Raw genomic sequence first — 19,358 nt, forward strand, 5'->3', positions numbered from 1 at the left:
TTTTTTTTTTTTTTTTCCATTTTCTAAATGCAATAAAACTATTTTTTAAAAACATTAATCATTGTTTAGGTGGAAAAAAAGTTCCTGGTATTCCATCCTGTACGATACTTTTTAAAATACCATATTTTATTATCCTTTCAGTAAAGAAAATGCTAATTTTGGTATTGGTGTGTGGCTTCGTTTTCTATGATCACGCCCTGCCCCAAAAAAAATATTGGGGCGAGCAGTGCACGAACATTGAGAAATAGCATGAACTTGTAGAAAATTATCCCTGCAGAGAAGCATAAGCATAGAATGAACGGGGCGGGCATTGAGGGGGCTGTGGACCAATAGGAAGCCTCAAGCCCAGGTATACGTCAGAATATCCGGGTTTGAGGCTTCCCATTGGTCCACAGCCTGCTCAAAGCCTGCGATGTTCATTCTCTGCTTATGCTTCAATGACAGACCTGTGTCGATACTCTGAGGTATCGACACAGGTCTGTCTGCGTAATAATGCTCCTGCACGAGCGTGCGTCGAAGAAAAAAAAAGTGTGATGAAAAGCAGGACTTCCGGCCAGCCAGAGGTTGGGTGAATAGAAACAAATGCGTTACGATTTTTAAAAGAATGAATATTAGGAAATTTACTTAATTTTGACATAGAGTATTAGAACTAAAATTGTGTATTCCTGGAAAACCCCTTTGTTATTTTTAAGATGTATTTTTTTTTTAAAAAGATGCCTATAATTCCAGCTTCTATACCCCATGGCGATCAGCTGTTCTCGTCGGGGGAAGCCACGGCCAGCCACGCGTTTCCCATGCAGGATTATATAGAATAAATAGCTGTCCATGTAATGTATGGACATGCCAGAGCGGGAGCTGCTCTCACAGAGGGGCTCTCGGGTCTGGCAAATAAAGGGGGTTCCTGCGTGGTTGACTCCTTTCGACGTCCATATGCCCTACTAGGTGAGACAACCCCTTTAATTATCCAGACTGGTCTGATTTTCTCCTTTTTAATTGATATTTTAGCAAAATAAACCTTATAGAGAAGGGTTCCCCTAATCCGTTTATATAGGATACATCATATCTGATCATTATGAGAATTTATACATCGCAATTACTGCGAACTGATCGTGTTGTAGAAAAAAATCAAATGAATACCTAAGCCATTTCTGACAACCTGGATGTTCATATGTTTTAATGGGGAGTCAAGATTTAGTGTCCAGTTATCAGTCTATGACCATTTTTAGGCTGGCTTCACCTGGTCAGATACCTCTTCATTCAATATAAGCTCTACGTTTACATGCAGATATACATTGGAAGAAAAAATTGACTTTGCTACTGAACTTTAGCTATCCCCATAATTCTTTATTTTATGTGGGCCATGTCTGTGGTATTGCAGTTCAGCCTTATTCCAGTGAACGGGGGTGAGCTGCAATACCAGATGCAGCTAATAGACAAAGGTGGCGCTGTTTCTAGAAGAAAAAAAATAAACCATTTTTTTTTTTTCTAATCTCATACAACCTCTTTTAACTCCAATGGAATAACCATGATGAGAGCCGACACATTTTTATGCAGATCAGATAACTATCGGGTCTGATCACTGTGACCGTTTACAATTTAATTATCTGTATGGTTTGACATCCTGTTGTATGGAAAATACTACTGGTAAATCCAGCCTAACCGATGAATTTAAACCGGTAACTAATCCTTAATTCCTCTGTTCCTTTGGGATTTGTATCACATTCAACAGCTGTACGGGAACCTATGGCAACAAAAAGCTTAATATAAATTCTGAAACTGCAAATTCTACTAATCCTCTCCACGTGCTGGTCCTTTCATTTCCCTGCATAGTGCACTTCATGCTGTTTCACAATCGGTGGCAGTAAATCACATCAGATTTCTGCACTCCTGCTGTCTCCACTAGGCTCCCTCTCCACTTCATCTATTATGGACTTCGCTTTTCCCCACTGCTCTAAGAAGTGAGAAAATAATAAAGCAACTTACAGCAAAGAGATCCAAATTGGACTAGTTTTGGAGATTTTTCTTAAGCGTATCCTAGTAAGCCAGCAAAGCCTGGCAGACAGAATACAGTATCCAGAGGCAAAGATCAATAAGGCAATTTTAGCTTTGTAAATTTGGTGGTCTGGGGGATTGCACAGATTAAAAACACTCCCGTCCTCTCCTTCCTGCGTCTGGTTTAAATGCATAGAATGCTTTAATGATGGTTTACATTCCTCAGGATGATACCGCCGTGGGGTGGGGTACTATCCTGCAATTCATTCTGAAGAAGTTTATAGGAAGTGGTGTTTGGCTGGTCGCACATACCATTCCAAAGACACTAAATTGGTGGCACATCTCGAATGCAAATCCGTGCATGGCTGTAGTAGTGTGACTTCTAGTAATGTGTTTTTTTTTAACTTTGCTTGAAATCTTATATCTGGTTGGACTTTTTTTTTATTTTCTGCTTATTTTATTCAGATCTATAGCATTTAACTTCTCTTCTATTGTCATGCTGGCTAGCAACTGAATCTAAAGCATTTCCAACTAAATTCTTGACCAGTGATAGGCTTCCAGCTGTTGGAAGTGATGGTTGAAGCATTGATTGATGCTTTTACCACTACATTTTTAGAAACTGCACCACTCTACTTCTTGGACTTTCTGGTATTGCAGTTTAGCCCCATTCACTTAAATAAGACAGAGCTGCAATACCAAAAACGGCCTATATACCAGAGTGGTGTGGTTTCTAGAAAAAAGCCGACCTTTTTATTTTTATTTTTTTTAATCCTGTACAACTCCTTCAGTCTTCCTTCTTTTATCTATAAATCTTTCGGCTTCTATCCTTTTGACATTTATTATTCTAGAAGAACTAGGTATGATGTCACTAAAACATACATTTCTCTACAGCTGGATACTCCGCCAGATGGCATCTCTTGTGGGTATGGCTCCTTTCACCAGCAGTATTGGCTTGATGGGAAGATCGTTGCAGTGGGAGTTATTGACATCCTTCCATACTGTGTCTCTTCTGTATACCTCTACTATGACCCGGATTACTCCTTCCTGTCACTTGGTGTTTACTCTGCCTTACGGTAATAAATAAGGAGGGATTTAACAAAGCTCAGAGTTTTTTTGCATTGGTAAACATAGCAGTCAGGGTGGCTTAATAATGTTGGGTCACTGAGTATGGTGAAAGCTAAAAGACACGTGTAGTCAGAGAGAGAGAGAGATATATAGACAGAGAGAGATATATACATACACACACACACACGGACACGGACGAATGGGCCTGTGGGTGGATCCGTAATGGGGACAGAACTCCACTTGGACTCCGACACCAGCAAAGTGGAGGTGGGGTACTGCTATGATCTGGTATTATTAAAGATGAGCTACCTGGACCTTTTCGTGTTGAAGATGGACTAAAAATCAACTCTCAAACCTACTGCCAGTTTTTAGAAGACTCTTTCATCGAGCAGTGGTACAGGAAAAAGTCTGTATCTTTCAAGAAAGCCATGATTTTTATTCAGGATAATGCTCCATCGCATGCATGGAAGTACTCCACTGCATGGCTAGCCAGTAACTACCTTAAAGATTAAAGAATAATGACATGGCCCCGTCATCACCTGACCTAAACCCTGTTGAGAACTTGTGGGCCCTTAAACGGCAGATTTATGGTGAAGGAAAACAGTCCATCCCTCTGAACAGTGCCTGGGGGGCTGTGGTTGCTGCTGCACAACAAGTTGATAATCAACAGATTACAAAACTGACAGACTCCATGGATGGAAGGCTTATGATTGTTATTGAAAAGAAGGGCGGCTATATTGGTCGCTGATTTTTTGGGAAAATCTCAGAAATGTTTATTTGTAAATTTTAAGTTTATTATTCTCACTTTAAGGCCCTGTTCGCGGGAACCGTGGCACAAAACGTCCGAAAGTGCCTCCCATTGTTTTCAATGGGAGGTGGAGACGTTTTTTTCCCGCGTGTGTTTGCGTGCGCATATATATCTACAGTATGTATGTGTACAGTAAAATCCTTTTGATCCAGCATTAACAGAACTTGGCATGTGAGGGATCATCCGATGTTCTGGGTTATTGGATGGGAATTCAGAAGGTATATAAAACTGATCTGTCCGAGAACCTGAAGAAGAGTTTAGGATACCAACTATTTGTCAAATAATGGCTATCTCTACTTGTCTTGGGTGATTTCAGATTCTCTTACCATTCTCTATTTAATTTTTATTTCTATGTTGTTCCCCAAGTGAGATCGCCTTCACCCGAGAGTTGCAAAAGAAGGCTGCCGACCTGTGCCATTACTATATGGGCTTTTATATTTACTCCTGTCCGAAGATGAGATACAAGGTGAGAAGTGTACCTGTATGTGTGTGTACATGTATGTGTGTGTATATGTATGTGTGTGTGTGCTTTTGAAATGTGGTCAAAATAACCATTTGTTCCATTTAAAAAAAGCAAAAAAAAACAACATTAATTGTAATAGTGCTAACCGGTCCTTACGCTAGTGTTCACCGACATTTTCTAGGTGACCAGCCACTTTTGAGTACCACAGATGGTGTTGAACCACGCGAGAAAAAGCCTATTAAAGATGTGACCGAGTGATATACCTCATCCTAGTGTTTACTGCCAGTGATAGGATTTTGATTGTAGTGCCAAGTTCTAGTAATGCTATGACATCCCACTAGGGAATAATAGTATCTGCAGCTGCCAACAGGGAACCTAACTTACATGAATGATCTTTTACTGAAAATGCACAACCAGTTTGATTCCGTCATATACAGTATTACACCATTTAATGTATGATCCATAAAAATGGTAAAATATCTCCTAATTTACCAAATGGGGTTTTGGAAGGTACCGATTCTCGTTGAAGAGATGCAGCTGGTAGTGTCTTAAGGGCAATGCTCCATGGGAAAAAATAATTTAAATTGGCTCTCCTCCAGAAGAAAAAAAGCTCTCCAGCTCTGTTACTAACCTATGTCTGCGCCTTTATAGAGCCTTGGAAAGTACTGGGGTCTATTAACCAAAGTCAGTTTTCAAGTGCTGCTTCGCAGGCATCTCGCTCAGCCAACCAGAACTCTACTCTGTACTGATGAGTAGCAACAACTCCGAAACAGTGCTGTTTACATTTCGGTGTCTCTGGCTCAACCAATGATCCGAATTGTGTTTCTAGGCTATATAAAGGGTCGGACATTAACTTACAAGGTAATCACCTATAGGTGGCACTAGAGACAGTTTTCCTCATGGAGGATCGATATTTTGCATACTTTCCAAATGGGTCTAAGGCTTTGAATCGGTCTGTAGAAAAATCATTCACAATGGCAACTAAAGCGTGGAACTAGTCAGCCGTGCACCATGATGTCCTTTTATGACGGAATTTTGAAATTGTTTATACAAATTGTTGTGCTCATTACTTTTTCTATATTCCACACCTATGGAAAGATATTAGTTTGTATATTTATAAATATATATTTTTTTTATATGGTCTTTGCCATAAATTCTTGCCAGTCGGTGGTTTTAAAAATAAAGAGCAACTCTCATGCCCCCTAATACCTGCACATGTTCACTGGGGCCAAGTGTTTGGATCTGTAGTGGTTACATCTAGTGACTGAATCCTTTTCGGGCAGCGCTGATACATTTCCAGCTGATTTCTGTGTTGGGACTGATCGTTTTGAGTGTCTGACGACCTTGATATGCAGTATGGCACTCGGACTCGAGCTGTTTCATGCCTGTTTTGTGACACTAAATATACAGGCTTTCTGGGGCTCTGATTTTTGTATTTGGATTTGTTTTTACAGAGGGTGAAGTATAGTTACATACCAGAAATTCTTAACAAGTGCAGTGTTTGCACTAAATGCCCTGCAGAGCTTTGGTTTGCGGCCAAGCAAAAGCTCCCATTCCATACCACACCTCTTCTATTATGGCTGCCATTACTCAGTATATTAAGTCTGGCTTTAAAGACAAACTAAAAAGTTTAGTTGGTGAATTTATCATAGTGGGGAAAAAACCACACACCCCGTTTTAACGCAAACTTCAGTGGTTTTTACAGATGAAACACATTTTTTTTTTTAACATGTCTCACGTGTTATACCTGTGTGGACAGAAACTACATCTGAAATCCACAGTCATTTGCTGTAAATCACCCACTACCGCCAGGTGTACGGGCACCCTAAAGGAGGTGTCCCATCAGGACATATGAACATAAGATAGAGGTCCCCTGCACTTTACCCAGAGCAGACCGCTGCTTCAAAGTGAATGTTACCTGCACTGCCCACACCATAGGACAAGGCCAACTAACAGCTGGTAGCCTGGGGTTTCATCTTCCTTAGCCATGTCAGCTCATTGCCAGCAGACCTGCACATAAAAATGGGGTTGTCCCTATGAGCTTAAAGGGCCACAGAATTTCTTTAAGGCTAATCTGTCAGGCCTATCTGATGGCAGCGTAGGAGAGATGGGGGAACCTAAGCTTGGGGGATATGTTGTTTTTCATGATTTGTTTTATTATTTTCATATAAAATGCTGCCAGGAGCGATTTTCTACGCTCCGTTATGATCAAAGTGGATCCAGAACAGAGCTTAGAAAATCACACAGGAGTCGCTGTCAGCTCACTGACTGATTAGTCTCAGAACGGCTTTTTGCAGCTTCTATGTACTGTGATTTGTTTTTGTTTTTTTAATGTCCATTTCAAAACTTTTATCACTAAATGATTTCCAATAAAAAACAACCAAGGTGTCTATAGCTTCTGAAACAAGATCTCAAATCCCAAAAAAGGGACCAATAGAACTGCTAATTGACTGGTCAGTTATGTTAACTTTTTTCATTTTAAAAAATCAACCTAATACCAGAACATTGACAAGAGGTGCCCAAACTTTTTCATAAGGGCTCATGCACACAAGTGTATTTTGGACCTGTACAGGCTCAGAGCTGTAATATGGTGCCCATAGACTTCTATGTGGTCCTACTGTACCTCCAAAAACCTCAGATTTTATACAAAGTTTTTTTTTTTCTGTTGGATTCTGTATGACTCCAACAGGAAAAAAGAATTGCTCCATCGGCTTGCGTATTATAGAGATATTCTCCCCTGCATGGAGCAATGTAGGATGACACACGGGGGTGCCTATGGCTCCATAGTAAGGGGGCACAGGAGTTTTGTTAATCTCGATCTATCGTTTCCTGTAGAACATTTAGAAATAGTCCAAAACCATAAACAAGAATTAGTTTTCATGACTTCATGTGTCTTTTGGCCAAGTGTTAAACCTCACACAGTTCTGATGGCACCAGTACAGGTTACATATAAATGTGTTCAGTTCTGCTGTGCCTGTGCCAGCCTTTAAAACTTGCATTTTTTTAGCATTTTGATTACTATTGCATTTGGATATTATGTAATAAGCACACACCTATATATTAGAGCGTTCTATAGTATAGATATCCAAGGATATCATTTCTTGATGTTGATTACTTATGGTATTTGGTCCACGGTCTGTACCCTGTATGGAACAACTCGAATACTTTGTGGCTCATATGTAATAACTGCTGTTGGTGATAAACGGCAAACTTTTTTGTCTTTAAAAAATGTTAAATATTCAGCCATCTATGCCTTCAAGCAGTCTGAGACATTTTTGTGTTGGGCTGAAACTTTCAAAACACTAACCTTTTTTGTGCCACATATGCAAAACCTATTGGGCAACATTTTCAATGTGAAAATATCTGACCGTAATAGCAATAAATAGTGTCACGAGCAACTATTATAATACATGTGCCTCACGGCTGAAACTTTTTTTTTTACGACCCAAAAAAAAAAAGTTACCGAATCCTTTGTCTCTGCAACTGCCCCCAGCCGTCATCCCTCCGGAGGTGTTACTGTCACTAATATTATGCTGATGACAGTTTAGGGGGAAGATTGTTTATGCAGCGACTGGTTCTCTGAAACTGCAAAGCTGCTTTAATACCCTTTTAATAAAATCTCAACGGGGGTCATTGAGCAGCAACAGATTGCAGATGTGAATGCAAGAATGGCTGTATGTTTAACCTTCCCGGTACCAGCCTGTGTGGACTCCGCTGAGTTAAATCTCCTCTTTGTTAAAAGCCTGATCTCATTGTGACCCTTCCCTAGATGGGATATGACAAAACAAACAATATTTTCAGACCCTTCAACAAATCCCTTACAGTATTCCCTTTGAAATGTTTCCAGAATGCGGGGAGGGGGTGGGGGGTCATGGCTGCCGCCTGCCTCTGATGTTGTGCGGGGGCATGCGATGTGTGTGCCAATATTTGGGTTATATGGCACTACTTAAAAAGACTGTTCGCTTACCAAACAAAAATTAGTTGACAGGCATTTTCTCTGTCGATTTAGGTGCCGAGGCCTGAAACGCAAGTCTGTCTTTATATCAAATTACCCAGCCACATTCTTTTCAACATTTTATGTTTTTCCTTTATCCCCTCTTAACGCTGTATTAACGTATCACCGTAGATCATTGGTAAGTAGGGCTCAAGTCGGCTGTTAACAGCATTCCCTTATCCACAAGCGCTGGTGTGAAGAAAGAGTTTGTTCATTCCCGACTTGAATTTCATAAATTTTCATTCCAATTCTCAAATTTGTGCAGTCATTTATAGTGGTGGTCCAGAATTATATAAAAATCACTCGTGCAAGATTAGAAATTTGTCACCAATCCACAAGATAGATACATGATTGCTGGGGGGCTCCACCTCTGGGACCCCTGACGATCATTAGATTGGGGGTTCCAACTGCACGGTTACTGTGAAGAGGATTTTTAATAGAGCGGCAATGGTGCACGCGCGCTGCTGCTTCATTCATTGCCTACTGGGCCGACAGACAGCTGAGTGTAGCAGCTTTATATTGGGATACGGTCCAGTAAGAAAATGCTTAAATACATAGGTGGAATTACGGCTCAAACAGGCCGGTTTTATACAAGTGGAATACGGGTGCATTTTTCATGTCTAGTAAGAGCATATAGGGATCTATGATGCTACTAGTTTCGGTCCTCACGTCCATGGACGGGCCAGAACTAAATTTATTTTATCCCTATTATATTGCATTTAGCACACTCTACAGCCAGAAGTAGAATAGTGAATTTAGTTGCCGGCGGAGAGATTAACTTCCTCATCTGCTACCTCACTCCTAATTTTCTATGGGGCGTGTGGTTTTTTGAGTCAAAGTAGGAGCACTTGGCTAGGGGGGTTTCCTGCCCTCCCTTCCACACCGTTCTCATCACACATACCCAACTACAAAGAGATTCACAACTTAGGGCATACAGTGGGTATGAGAGAGAGAGAAAAAATATATGATGGTGGTGCAGAGCGATCACGAGGACAAAGATTGCTCTTCATAGTCCCTCCTTGGCCCTATCCGATATGGTAAAAAGCCTGCTGGGCATGCTGCCCTAAATGTGCACGCTACAGAACAATCTGCAGACATTCCAGCTACTTGTTTCAAAAAGGGATTTCAACACTCCGAAGAAAAAAATTTGTCTGACCTTGCGTTTGTTATATGTCAAATGTTCTGGATCCTTTTGCTTAATTTAGAGATCCTATAAACATTTATTAAGGCATATCTTTTATCCATTTTCTGTTTAAAACAAGCGGATAGTCTTTTGATCATTCGTATAATGCCCTCTAGATTTAGTCGTTTTAATTGGGAGTTCACGCATGCAGCGTGTAAGAACTTGTCAGAATCTGCAATTAGGTCTTTCCGGTCCTTACAAATACTCTATATATAGATATTTCCTATTGTTACAGCGTTTGTAGGTGACGTGCTAGTGTTATCTTTGTATGCTGTACAGATATATTAATTTGGAGGATGAACAGTCATTTCCTGACCACGATTATCGCTTGTGTATTATTTCCCAAAAGTGGAAAAAGAAAGCTGGCAGCCTGTAAGAACCATATTTGAAGGGTCTCCCGGCTGCAAAGGATGTTTATAAAAGCGAAGAAAGCCATATGGTAAAACAGTAGATGTTCTGTTGTTCAATGGAGTTCATTCACGCAGACCACGTGTAACAAGAAGACGTGTTTTCAAGAACTGACTGATCTTCATGATGAAATAACTTCTGGAAAATACTTTATTACTGTATGTTGATTCATATAGAACAACATATTCTACTTACCAGTCCCTGTCCCCATCTCAGACATACCTGTGTATAATCCAATTTTATAGGAAGTCTATTAACCTGACCGTGTTTTTGGATTCTAGAGTACCGAGAAGAAACCCACTCCATGTTGATCTGGTTTTGGGTTTGCTTTGAACTTCTGGTGTTGCATTGCCTCAGTGATCACTCTTGAGACACCATGCCAACCATCTGAAAAGAATTGTGTGTGGTCTCCTTTAGGGTAGTATCACGTTAGTGGCGTTTCAGTAGCTCCTTTCCATAGCAGAAAATCACTTCAATAATTGAAAGTTATTTTTGTGCACTTTTTGTATGGAATAAAACCATAAATAGGATCTGTGTGCCAGGAAATATTCAGAAAAATTGGTCTCCATGCTCGACGCTGCTTTTTCCAGAGGTGTTTTATCAGCTCCGTTAAATCTGTCAGAATTACTAGCAGATCATAAGGTAATTGCGGTTTCCATTTCTATGCAGACTATCATTTCTGAGACTCACCAGTATTTAGACTTATTTCCATTTTATGTTATAGCATATTGCTAAAAAATTCCGTTATATTCGGATTGGTGTGGGGGGGGGGGGCGACATCTTGGACTCTAGCCAATCCTGGCACCAAGGTATTTTACCTGCACGGTGGCACTATGCACCAATGAGAAAGATATATGTCATCACTGTCAATGGCGGGTCAACCTCTTTACCGTTTTGGAGCCTACTAAAATGGGACCATCCGGTTTTCTGTATTCACTTTGTTTTGGTAATCAGAATTAACATTTTGATTCCCTCAACATTTCCTCTTGTCCACCAGTTACTTGCGGGAACACTCCAGGCAAAGCTGATACTGTTAAGCCTAGTATAATATAGAGAAAAATGGTGCATGACTTCAAAGAGAGCCATTCACCGCCCCCTCAGCCCCAACGTTAGCAAACTCCATTTTGCCCAGTGTTTTTTTTAAGTAATGTTGCACATGGGGCCCATTGCAGAGTTGAAATATAATCCCTCTTGACATACAACTAAAAAGTGCACACAGACTAACCTAACGGGAATGACCGGCACAATAGGAAGAAGGCACGAGGTAATTGGCTTGTTCTTTCTACATCTATGCCCTGGGTCTGCTAAGAATGGTAAACCGTGCAAGACATACTGGGTGTCCAGAAAATAAACCGGAACCTTGTAGCCTGTGCGCTTGGCGCATTTCTAATCGTGCCTAACTTTTTGAGATTTTTATCGGTCTATGAAACTATTCATCGCCTGGGTACTAAAACAATTCAATTAGGCTTCTTTAGAGGTCCTAATGGCTCCCAATGTCTGTAGAATTTTGTCTACCCCTAAACAGTCAACTATAGCTACTACCCTTTTCAGTATATTACAAATCATCCTTTAATCCAGGGGTCTCAAGCACGCGGGCCGCATGCAGCCCCTGGGGCTGTCATCTGCGGCCCGCGGGACACAGAGCCGCTAGTATCGGCTCTGCTCCGAGACTCTGAAATTCCCTGACATCGCTGCCCATATATGGACAGTGTGTCAGGGTCTTGCCCAGAGCGGAGCAGAGCGCTGGTGTCGGCTCTGCTCCTGGACTCTCTGGAATTCCCTGACATCGCTGTCCACATATGAACAGCGATGTCTGGGGCTTCCCCAGAGCCGGAGTCCCGAGCAGAGCGCTGGTGTCGGCTCTGCTCCGGGACTCTGTGGAATTCCCTGACATCGCTGCCCATATATGGACAGTGCGTCAGGGTCTTCCCCAGAGCGGAGTCCCGGGCAGAGCGCTATTATCGGCTCTGCTCCGGGACTCTGGGGAAGCCTCTGACATCGCTGTCCATACATCGACAATGATGTCAGGAGCTTCCCCAAAGAAGGAGTCCCAGTGATGTCAGGAGCACAGCTGGAGTCCCAGGAAGAGCCTACTAGCGCTCTGCCTGGCACTCCAGCTCTGGGCAAGCCCCTGACATCACTGGGGCAGCCTCTACAGAGGGCACTGGGGCAGCCTCTACAGAGGGCACGGGGGCAGCCTCTACAGAGGGCACGGGGGCAGCCTCTACAGAGGGCACGGGGGCAGCCTCTACAGAGGGCACGGGGGCAGCCTCTACAGAGGGCACGGGGGCAGCCTCTACAGAGGGCACTGTGGCGTTATCTAGGGATGTGTTGCATTATCTACAGAGGGCACTGCGGCCTTATCTACAGAGGGCACTGCGGCCTTATCCACAGAGGGCACTGCGGCCTTATCCACAGAGGGCACTGCGGCCTTATCCACAGAGGGCACTGCGGCCTTATCCACAGAGGGCACTGCGGCCTTATCCACAGAGGGCACTGCGGCCTTATCCACAGAGGGCACTGCGGCACTATCTAAAAAGGGGATGCCCAATCTTGACGTGTGCTAACTGAGCCGCCGGACTGCATTTAGCGACACTTAAACTGGAAAGCACGTGGAGAAATATCTCAAATTTTAAACCTAGCGCTATTATTATAGTAATGTAGTATTATTATTCTAGTAATATAGTGTTATAGTAGTTCAAATAACTAATTGATTAACAATAATTTTGTATTGTATCAAATTTGAAAGTAATGCGGCCCGTCAACTTCCCATTTTTTCTATATGCGGCCCACTTACCCGGCCGAGTTTGAGACCCCTGCTTTAATCTATCTACCTATTGTACTTCAATTCATGCTTATTTTTTATTTTTTTTTCCAGGGTCAGTATAAGCCATCGCAACTACTTTGTCCAGAGAGCTATTCCTGGGTGCCCATCGAGAAATGTACACCACTGCTTGAGTGCTCTAAATACTCTCGGTTTAATGGTAATGCTAAAGAAGGTATGTGCTTTTCGGGGCTGCACGCCTACTCTCTTTTGGGTTTTATGTAAAGACGCTTTACATTTTTAACTTTTTGTTTAATTTTGTTTTTTTTTTTTAGCTAAATTTATTCATACAACTTTTACACACAAGTTTAGAGGGTCCCTAAAGTGTTCATATTCCATAAATGGGCCTTCAATATTGTACTAAAGGAGATGGGTTCTTTATAACCAGCTGGGCCACAGATGTTCTGGAGCAGAATTAAATTCTTCAATCTGCCATCAGAGGTTGAACCGGCACTCCTTTATTTTCATTTCTTTGTTATATACAGATGGTTGAGAAAAGTATCCTTATTGCTTTTTTTTTTTTTTTCTCGTGGTATTACACTGTGTGAACATCACCTCTGCTTCTCTTCACAGGAGACAAAGACCGATTGACAGAGTTGAGTCGCATTCGAGTCTTACACAAACGCACAGTCATGCCTTATAGCATATACAAGAAGAGGCGCAAGGGTCCCAGCGATGAGACTGTTGTTAAACAGTATGCCACTTTGGTGGGTCAGACCTGCGCAGAACGCATGCTTTTATATCGCACCTGAAATTTCAGGAATTTGGTCCCTCAAAAATAAAGCTCTGAAGAAGACTGCATGCCAATATTTTCACCAAGTTCAACATTGGGGCACCAACAAAAATCTGGTTGCATCTGTCCACTTGCCCCTCAGTAGTTTTTGAAATTGAACCTTTACTCTTTTTATTCTTTGCGGAGACAGATCTGAATATACAGTGTCTTGGGTTTTAAGAGACTGCACTTTAAGTTATGTATGGTTTTGTATAGTTCAATATCGGATGTTCTGTAAGACTTGGTAGAAGGTCTGGGTGGAAATTTTTTGTTTTTCGTCGTCTCTGGTCCAGACTTTTATAAAAAAAAAAAAAAAAAAAGAATTATATCTTTAACCACATCTAAGTATCTGCCACCAGAAAGACATTAACTGTAGATAGATATGTGATTGTTTTAACATACCTGTCACTTTTAAACGTATGAAAACTTTATCCTTATTGCTGGGTTCCTTGTCACCCTATGTGCCTCTTAACTGTAACCATGTTTGGCAGACAATGCCTGACCTTCACTGTGTATGCTCAAAACTTTATACCGTCAATATAAACCCCCACAACAGCTTAGCTTTCTTCCTTGGCGTCCCATCATGAAAATCTGCCCTATCAAGTAACCGATTCCTGTTTACTGAGAATATACTTGGTGGTTTGGTGACGTCTATAACAAATCAGGAGGAGGTTAAACATTCATGTGTTCTGTCTGTTTACCTACTGTCAAATTAACCTCTGTTAGATTTTTTTTTTTCTGGGATTTGTGGTTAGACATTGGATGTGTTTTTTTTTTTTTTTTTTTCTTTTTTCCACAATAAAAAAAAAATCTTTAAAATGTCATGGTGGTGCTTCCTTTATCTTCCAATTTAATGGTGATTTTTGTCGTATTTATACAAGTAGGCCATGTTTCTTGATTTGATTGCGGGATATTTGCTATTCTTGCACTAAAAATGTACTATTACCTCTTAATGAATTAGATTATCATCAAAAAGTTAATTTATTTCAGTAATTCAATTCAAAAAGTGAAACTCACACACAGAATGATCTATTTCCAGCATTTTTTCTTTTAGTGAGGATTATGGTAGCAGTTAATGAAAACCCAAAATTTAGTCTCTCAGAAAATTAGATTATTATATAAACCCAATTTCAAAAATGAAAAGTATGTCCAGTATATGCCCTCAATACTTGGTCGGGGCTCCTTTTGCATGAATTACTGCATCAATGCGGCGTGGCATGGAGGCGATCAGCCTGTGGCACTGCTGAGGTGTTCTCAATGCGGCGTGGCATGGAGGCGATCAGCCTGTGGCACTGCTGAGGTGTTGTCAATGTGGCGTGGCATGGAGGTGATCAGCCTGTGGCACTGCTGAGGTGTTGTCAATGCGGCGTGGCATGGAGGCGATCAGCCTGTGGCACTGCTGAGGTGTTATGGAAGCCCAGGTTCCTTTGATAGCGGCCTTCAGCTCATCTGCATTGTTGGGTCTGGTGTTTCATCTTCCTCTTGACAATACCCCATAGATTCTGTATGGGGTTTAGGTGAGGCGATTTTGCTGGCCAATCAAGCGCAGTGATACAGTGGTTATTACACCAGGTATTGGCACTTTTGGCAGTGTGGGCAGGTGCCAAGTCCTGCTAGAAAATGAAATCAGCATCTCCATAAAGCTTGTCAGCAGAGGGAAGCATGAAGTGCTCGAAAATGTCCTGGTAGATGCTGCGCTGACTCTGGACTTGATATAACACAGTGGACCAACACCAGCAGATGACACGGCCCCCAAACCATCACTGACTGTGGAAACTCCACACTGGACCGCACGCAACTTGGACTGACTCCAAGTTGACTCCAGTTTGATTTACAAATGAAATGCAAAACTTACTTTCATCTGAAAACAGGACTTTGGACACTGAGCAGCGCAGTCCAATTGATGCAGTAATTCATGCAAAAGGAGCTCTAGAACGAGGCCCCGATACACTGTTCTACCATCTGTGTTATGGCTGAAGAATGAATTCCGACCATGTAAGAAGAAAACAGTATATCTCGCGGTTTCCGTAAGTCCCATAGAACTGAATAGTAGTTACGGAAACAGCATAACTCGCATGCTACGCTGCTTCCGTAACAGGCATTCACTACTATGGGAGTTACGGAAACTGCGTAGCTTAACGAGCTACGCTGTTTTGTTCTTCATGGTCAGAAATCAGCAGGAACACAGAGGTAGAACAGGGTTAAAGGGGCCCCGTTCTAGAGATAGGTGCGGATCCCAGAGGTGGGACCCACATCTATCTGACATTTATGAGATATCCTGTGGGTATGCCATAAATGTCCCTGATGGGAAAACCCCTTAATGACCGGGCCTGAAAAGGTCTTAATGACCAGCTACATTTTTCAGTTTTTGCCTCTCAGCATTTCAGCAGCCATAACTTTTTTTTATTTTTCATTGACGTGGCCGTCTGAGGCCTTATGTTATGCGGGAGAAATTTTATTATTTTTGACTGTGACTGATTGTATACAGATGTAGTTGGGTTTAGCACAGCTGACTGTGATAGCGCAATTGAAATAAGCTGGCTACTCCGACCAAAAAAATCTGTCTATGAGCAGCTCAACTCATTAGTTACATGACCAAGAAAAAGCCATTTGTCACCGTTTTTTTGTATTTATAATAAATGTTTTATTACAATATATATTCGGGAGTGCATTTTTTTGTTTTTGGAGTCCCGTTGAGGTGTTTTTCAGGAAACCTTACTTGGGTGTGAACGAGTCTAAGGGGTTGTCTTATCTTTTGAGTCTCAAGGCTGGACCTTCTGGGATGTCTGACCAATCACGTTCACTGTTGCATAAAAGTGATGTTACATAACAGGCCTGTCCACAGTCGGCTTGTAGAGGACACTGCTAAATTATGTATCCTAAAAAGAAAGAACTCCTAATGAATAGCCATGAGCTGACATTTTGATGAAGATACACATGAAATTCAGAAGGATCGCGGTATAAGTTACCTGAACACAATAACACAGAATATATTTATTATTACAACAGGATTTAAAAACCTAGAAAAAGAGCATTTTTGGTGATTAGACACATTTTGAAGCATTTTGCCCACTACTAAACTATGCAACATTAAAGTTTGGTACCACTGTCCTGTAACCAAGGCTGCCAGTCATTGCCCCCTGTGGTGAATGCAGTGTCCTCATGGAGGGCTTTGATTTTCGGCCACATTCACGTGAGCTTGCATTATCTCACTATGTAAATGCTGACCGTCTGTGAGACAAGGAAGGGCGCATGGCACTGTACTTGGGGAGGATTGGCACTAGAGGTACATTTTGATGGTTGCAAAATTTTATAATGTAAGTGTAATGCAAGAGAATTTTGAGACTTGTATAAATTATGGAAAAGCCATTTAACGTTTTAGATCTGCAGTGTTTTTAATGTTTTTATGTAGCGGCAGTATATCCTATGGTGCAAGGTGGGTAAAACTCCATTACTTACAAGCAATTAGTAGAACAGAAAGCTCAAGGGCCCTGCCCAATATAAAGGACTGGTGACCTAGTGTCTATATAGGCTTTATATTCGTGGACATATCAGCCCGGGCCCTGCATCAATGGCTATGCATGTTTTAATAGCGGTGCAATTATGCTCTTTGGGTGTTTCCGGGTTGAGGTCCTTGTAAATATGTCATCTTTTAGACTGGTTTATATTATGAGACAGGTATGTGAGACATATGCCGGGTTTGTTCTATAGTCTACAGTATATGAACTCCATTATTTTTTCTGCTTTAATGTTCTTTCGAACAGAGGCACTACACATTCTAAATATGTGTGGCCTTATTGTGCTCTCGGGATGGAAGAGTCCAAAGTGTGTCCTCCCTATATAGTCTGCACGAGTTCACTCCTCTAATCTAAGCTTTAATAAAAGCCATATGCCCAGAATTAAAGGGCTTAGTCTACATCAGAAACCTCTGGGCTCCTTTCTACTCCTTGTGTTCCGTGCAGGCTCTAATCCTCTCTGGCGTTTGCTCGTGTTATTTCACCCTTTACTCTGTGGTTCAGGAGGAAGGCTAAGGTTCCAAGGCAATCAATGCTATGAAAGGAGAAGCATGCAGAACTTTTCACGACCCGGCCATGTGAATTACAGTGGACCACTTAAATTTGCGAAGATGTTGGCTGTAAAAACACTGCCTTCTACCTAATTTTACTATGATCCACATGGAATTCCACCAAAGACCTGATTCTTTGCCTGATAACAGATAGTCGGCGATCCTATTTGTTTAGCTTTATTTTTAATTAAGTTTTTGTTTCATATAAACAAATACACAGGTTAAATTTCTCTCCTTTTCATAGATGTTCCTGTTTGCAGAACTAAAGTGAGTTCTTTCCATTTATTGTGTTGATGTTTTAACTTGAAATAGGTCTGAGCTACAAATACAGACCTGGTGTATAATTAGGCGTTATTGTGTATCCAATGACTAGAAAAGTATTCCAGCTCTCTGGTGTCCAGTGTCTTTGATAGTTCAATGCACAGACCCCGCTCAGGCACAGGGTGTAGTAATAGCAAACAAAAAGAAATGCGTTCCAGTGATTTACTTAATGTGAGGACTTTATTAGGAAAAAATGAATAAACCACCGGCATGGTAAAATGATACGAGGCCGCTTGCGCGTTTCGAACCCCAACTGTGTTCTTAGTCATAGCACCAATTTAGCAGGGAACGAAGTTGGCTTTCGAAACTTGTAAGCGGTCTTGTATCATACCTTTACCATGCGGTTTATGAAATGTTTTTCTAATCTAGTCCTCACATTAAGTGGATCGCTGGACCGCAGTTCTTTTTGTTTGCTGTATCTAATAACTGCATAGTTTTGCAGCAACTATCCTAGTTCCCGAAATCATGATCAAAATACATTCAACATATTCAGTGATGACCAGGGAGATTCGCCATTCAGGAGCCTGGAAAGGCTAAGTAACATCCTTGTAGCTATCATGGTGGCTGGACCGGTTGTCACCAAGCTTTTTCAGAAAGAGATAACCAAGAGTCCAATATGAGCCGTGAAAACGAGCGCTGATTGGCAAGACAGCTTGTTCACCGTTCAGGCATAACATTGAAACTGCCTGCCTAATATTGTGTAGGTCCCCCTCTTGCTACTAAAACCGCTCTGACTCGTCAAGGCACTGTCTCCACAAGACCTCCGAAGGTGTCCTGTGGTATCTGGCACCAAGATATTATCAACAGATCTTGTAAGCTGTGAGGTGGGGCCCCTATGAATCAGACTTGTTTTTCCAGCATGGCGTTCAGCATCTTCCATGTAAAATGGATACATAGAAGCTGCAGTGCTGAAAAAAAGTAACACTTTTAATGTATAGTATAAAAGTTCTTATACATTCATTATAATAAAAAGAATTTCACTAAAGGTTTCCATAGTTTTTTTTAACAGCATTTCTTTTGCATGAACCTTGTGGTTGGCTTTGTACACATCCATTTATTTTTTTGAGGTGGGCGCTGAAAAATTGTTATCTACAGCACAGGTGGAGGGGTGCCACATTTTGGTAGAAGTTACCTCTTAATGCGTTGTATTATGGTCACACGTCAGATAATTTCACGCCTTTGGAGCCTTCTTCAGACTCCAGGTCTCCTGATGCTGGTTCTTCTGGCCAAAACAAGAGGGCCCCAATTGGAGTACCCCATTCCTTTACCTCAGCATCACATAATGGGGCATTTTTTAAGAGGTTATCAATTAATAACAGGTTGACAAATGACTTCATAAAACTGTTCTCATTTAGCTTGTTTTTAGTCATCCATTGCAGATGAGTTTTTCTATACTGCTTTACAGTCGGCTATCTCGGACCTCACCTGATCAAACAATGACGGATTGCCTGCGGGACCGATT

At 41.5% G+C, this 19,358-nt stretch overlaps 1 protein-coding gene across 12 annotated transcripts in view; it reads left to right on the top strand.

The window, feature by feature from the left end:
• The window catches only part of ATE1 (arginyltransferase 1), a 62,868-nt gene extending 48,535 nt beyond the window's left edge, over positions 1–14,333 (top strand). For all 12 annotated transcript variants that reach the window (XM_075841108.1, XM_075841110.1, XM_075841119.1 and 9 more), the window contains 4 exons: positions 2,884–3,065; positions 4,232–4,331; positions 12,792–12,912; positions 13,311–14,333. In XM_075841108.1, the coding sequence (XP_075697223.1) occupies positions 2,884–3,065; positions 4,232–4,331; positions 12,792–12,912; positions 13,311–13,489 (582 nt within the window). In that variant the 3' untranslated portion in view covers positions 13,490–14,333. The remainder of the gene's footprint in view (positions 1–2,883; positions 3,066–4,231; positions 4,332–12,791; positions 12,913–13,310) is intronic.
• Positions 14,334–19,358: the final 5,025 nt, after the last annotated feature.

This window comes from Rhinoderma darwinii, chromosome 11 (genome assembly GCF_050947455.1).
Source record: "Rhinoderma darwinii isolate aRhiDar2 chromosome 11, aRhiDar2.hap1, whole genome shotgun sequence".
Taxonomy (NCBI): Eukaryota; Metazoa; Chordata; class Amphibia; order Anura; family Rhinodermatidae; genus Rhinoderma; species Rhinoderma darwinii.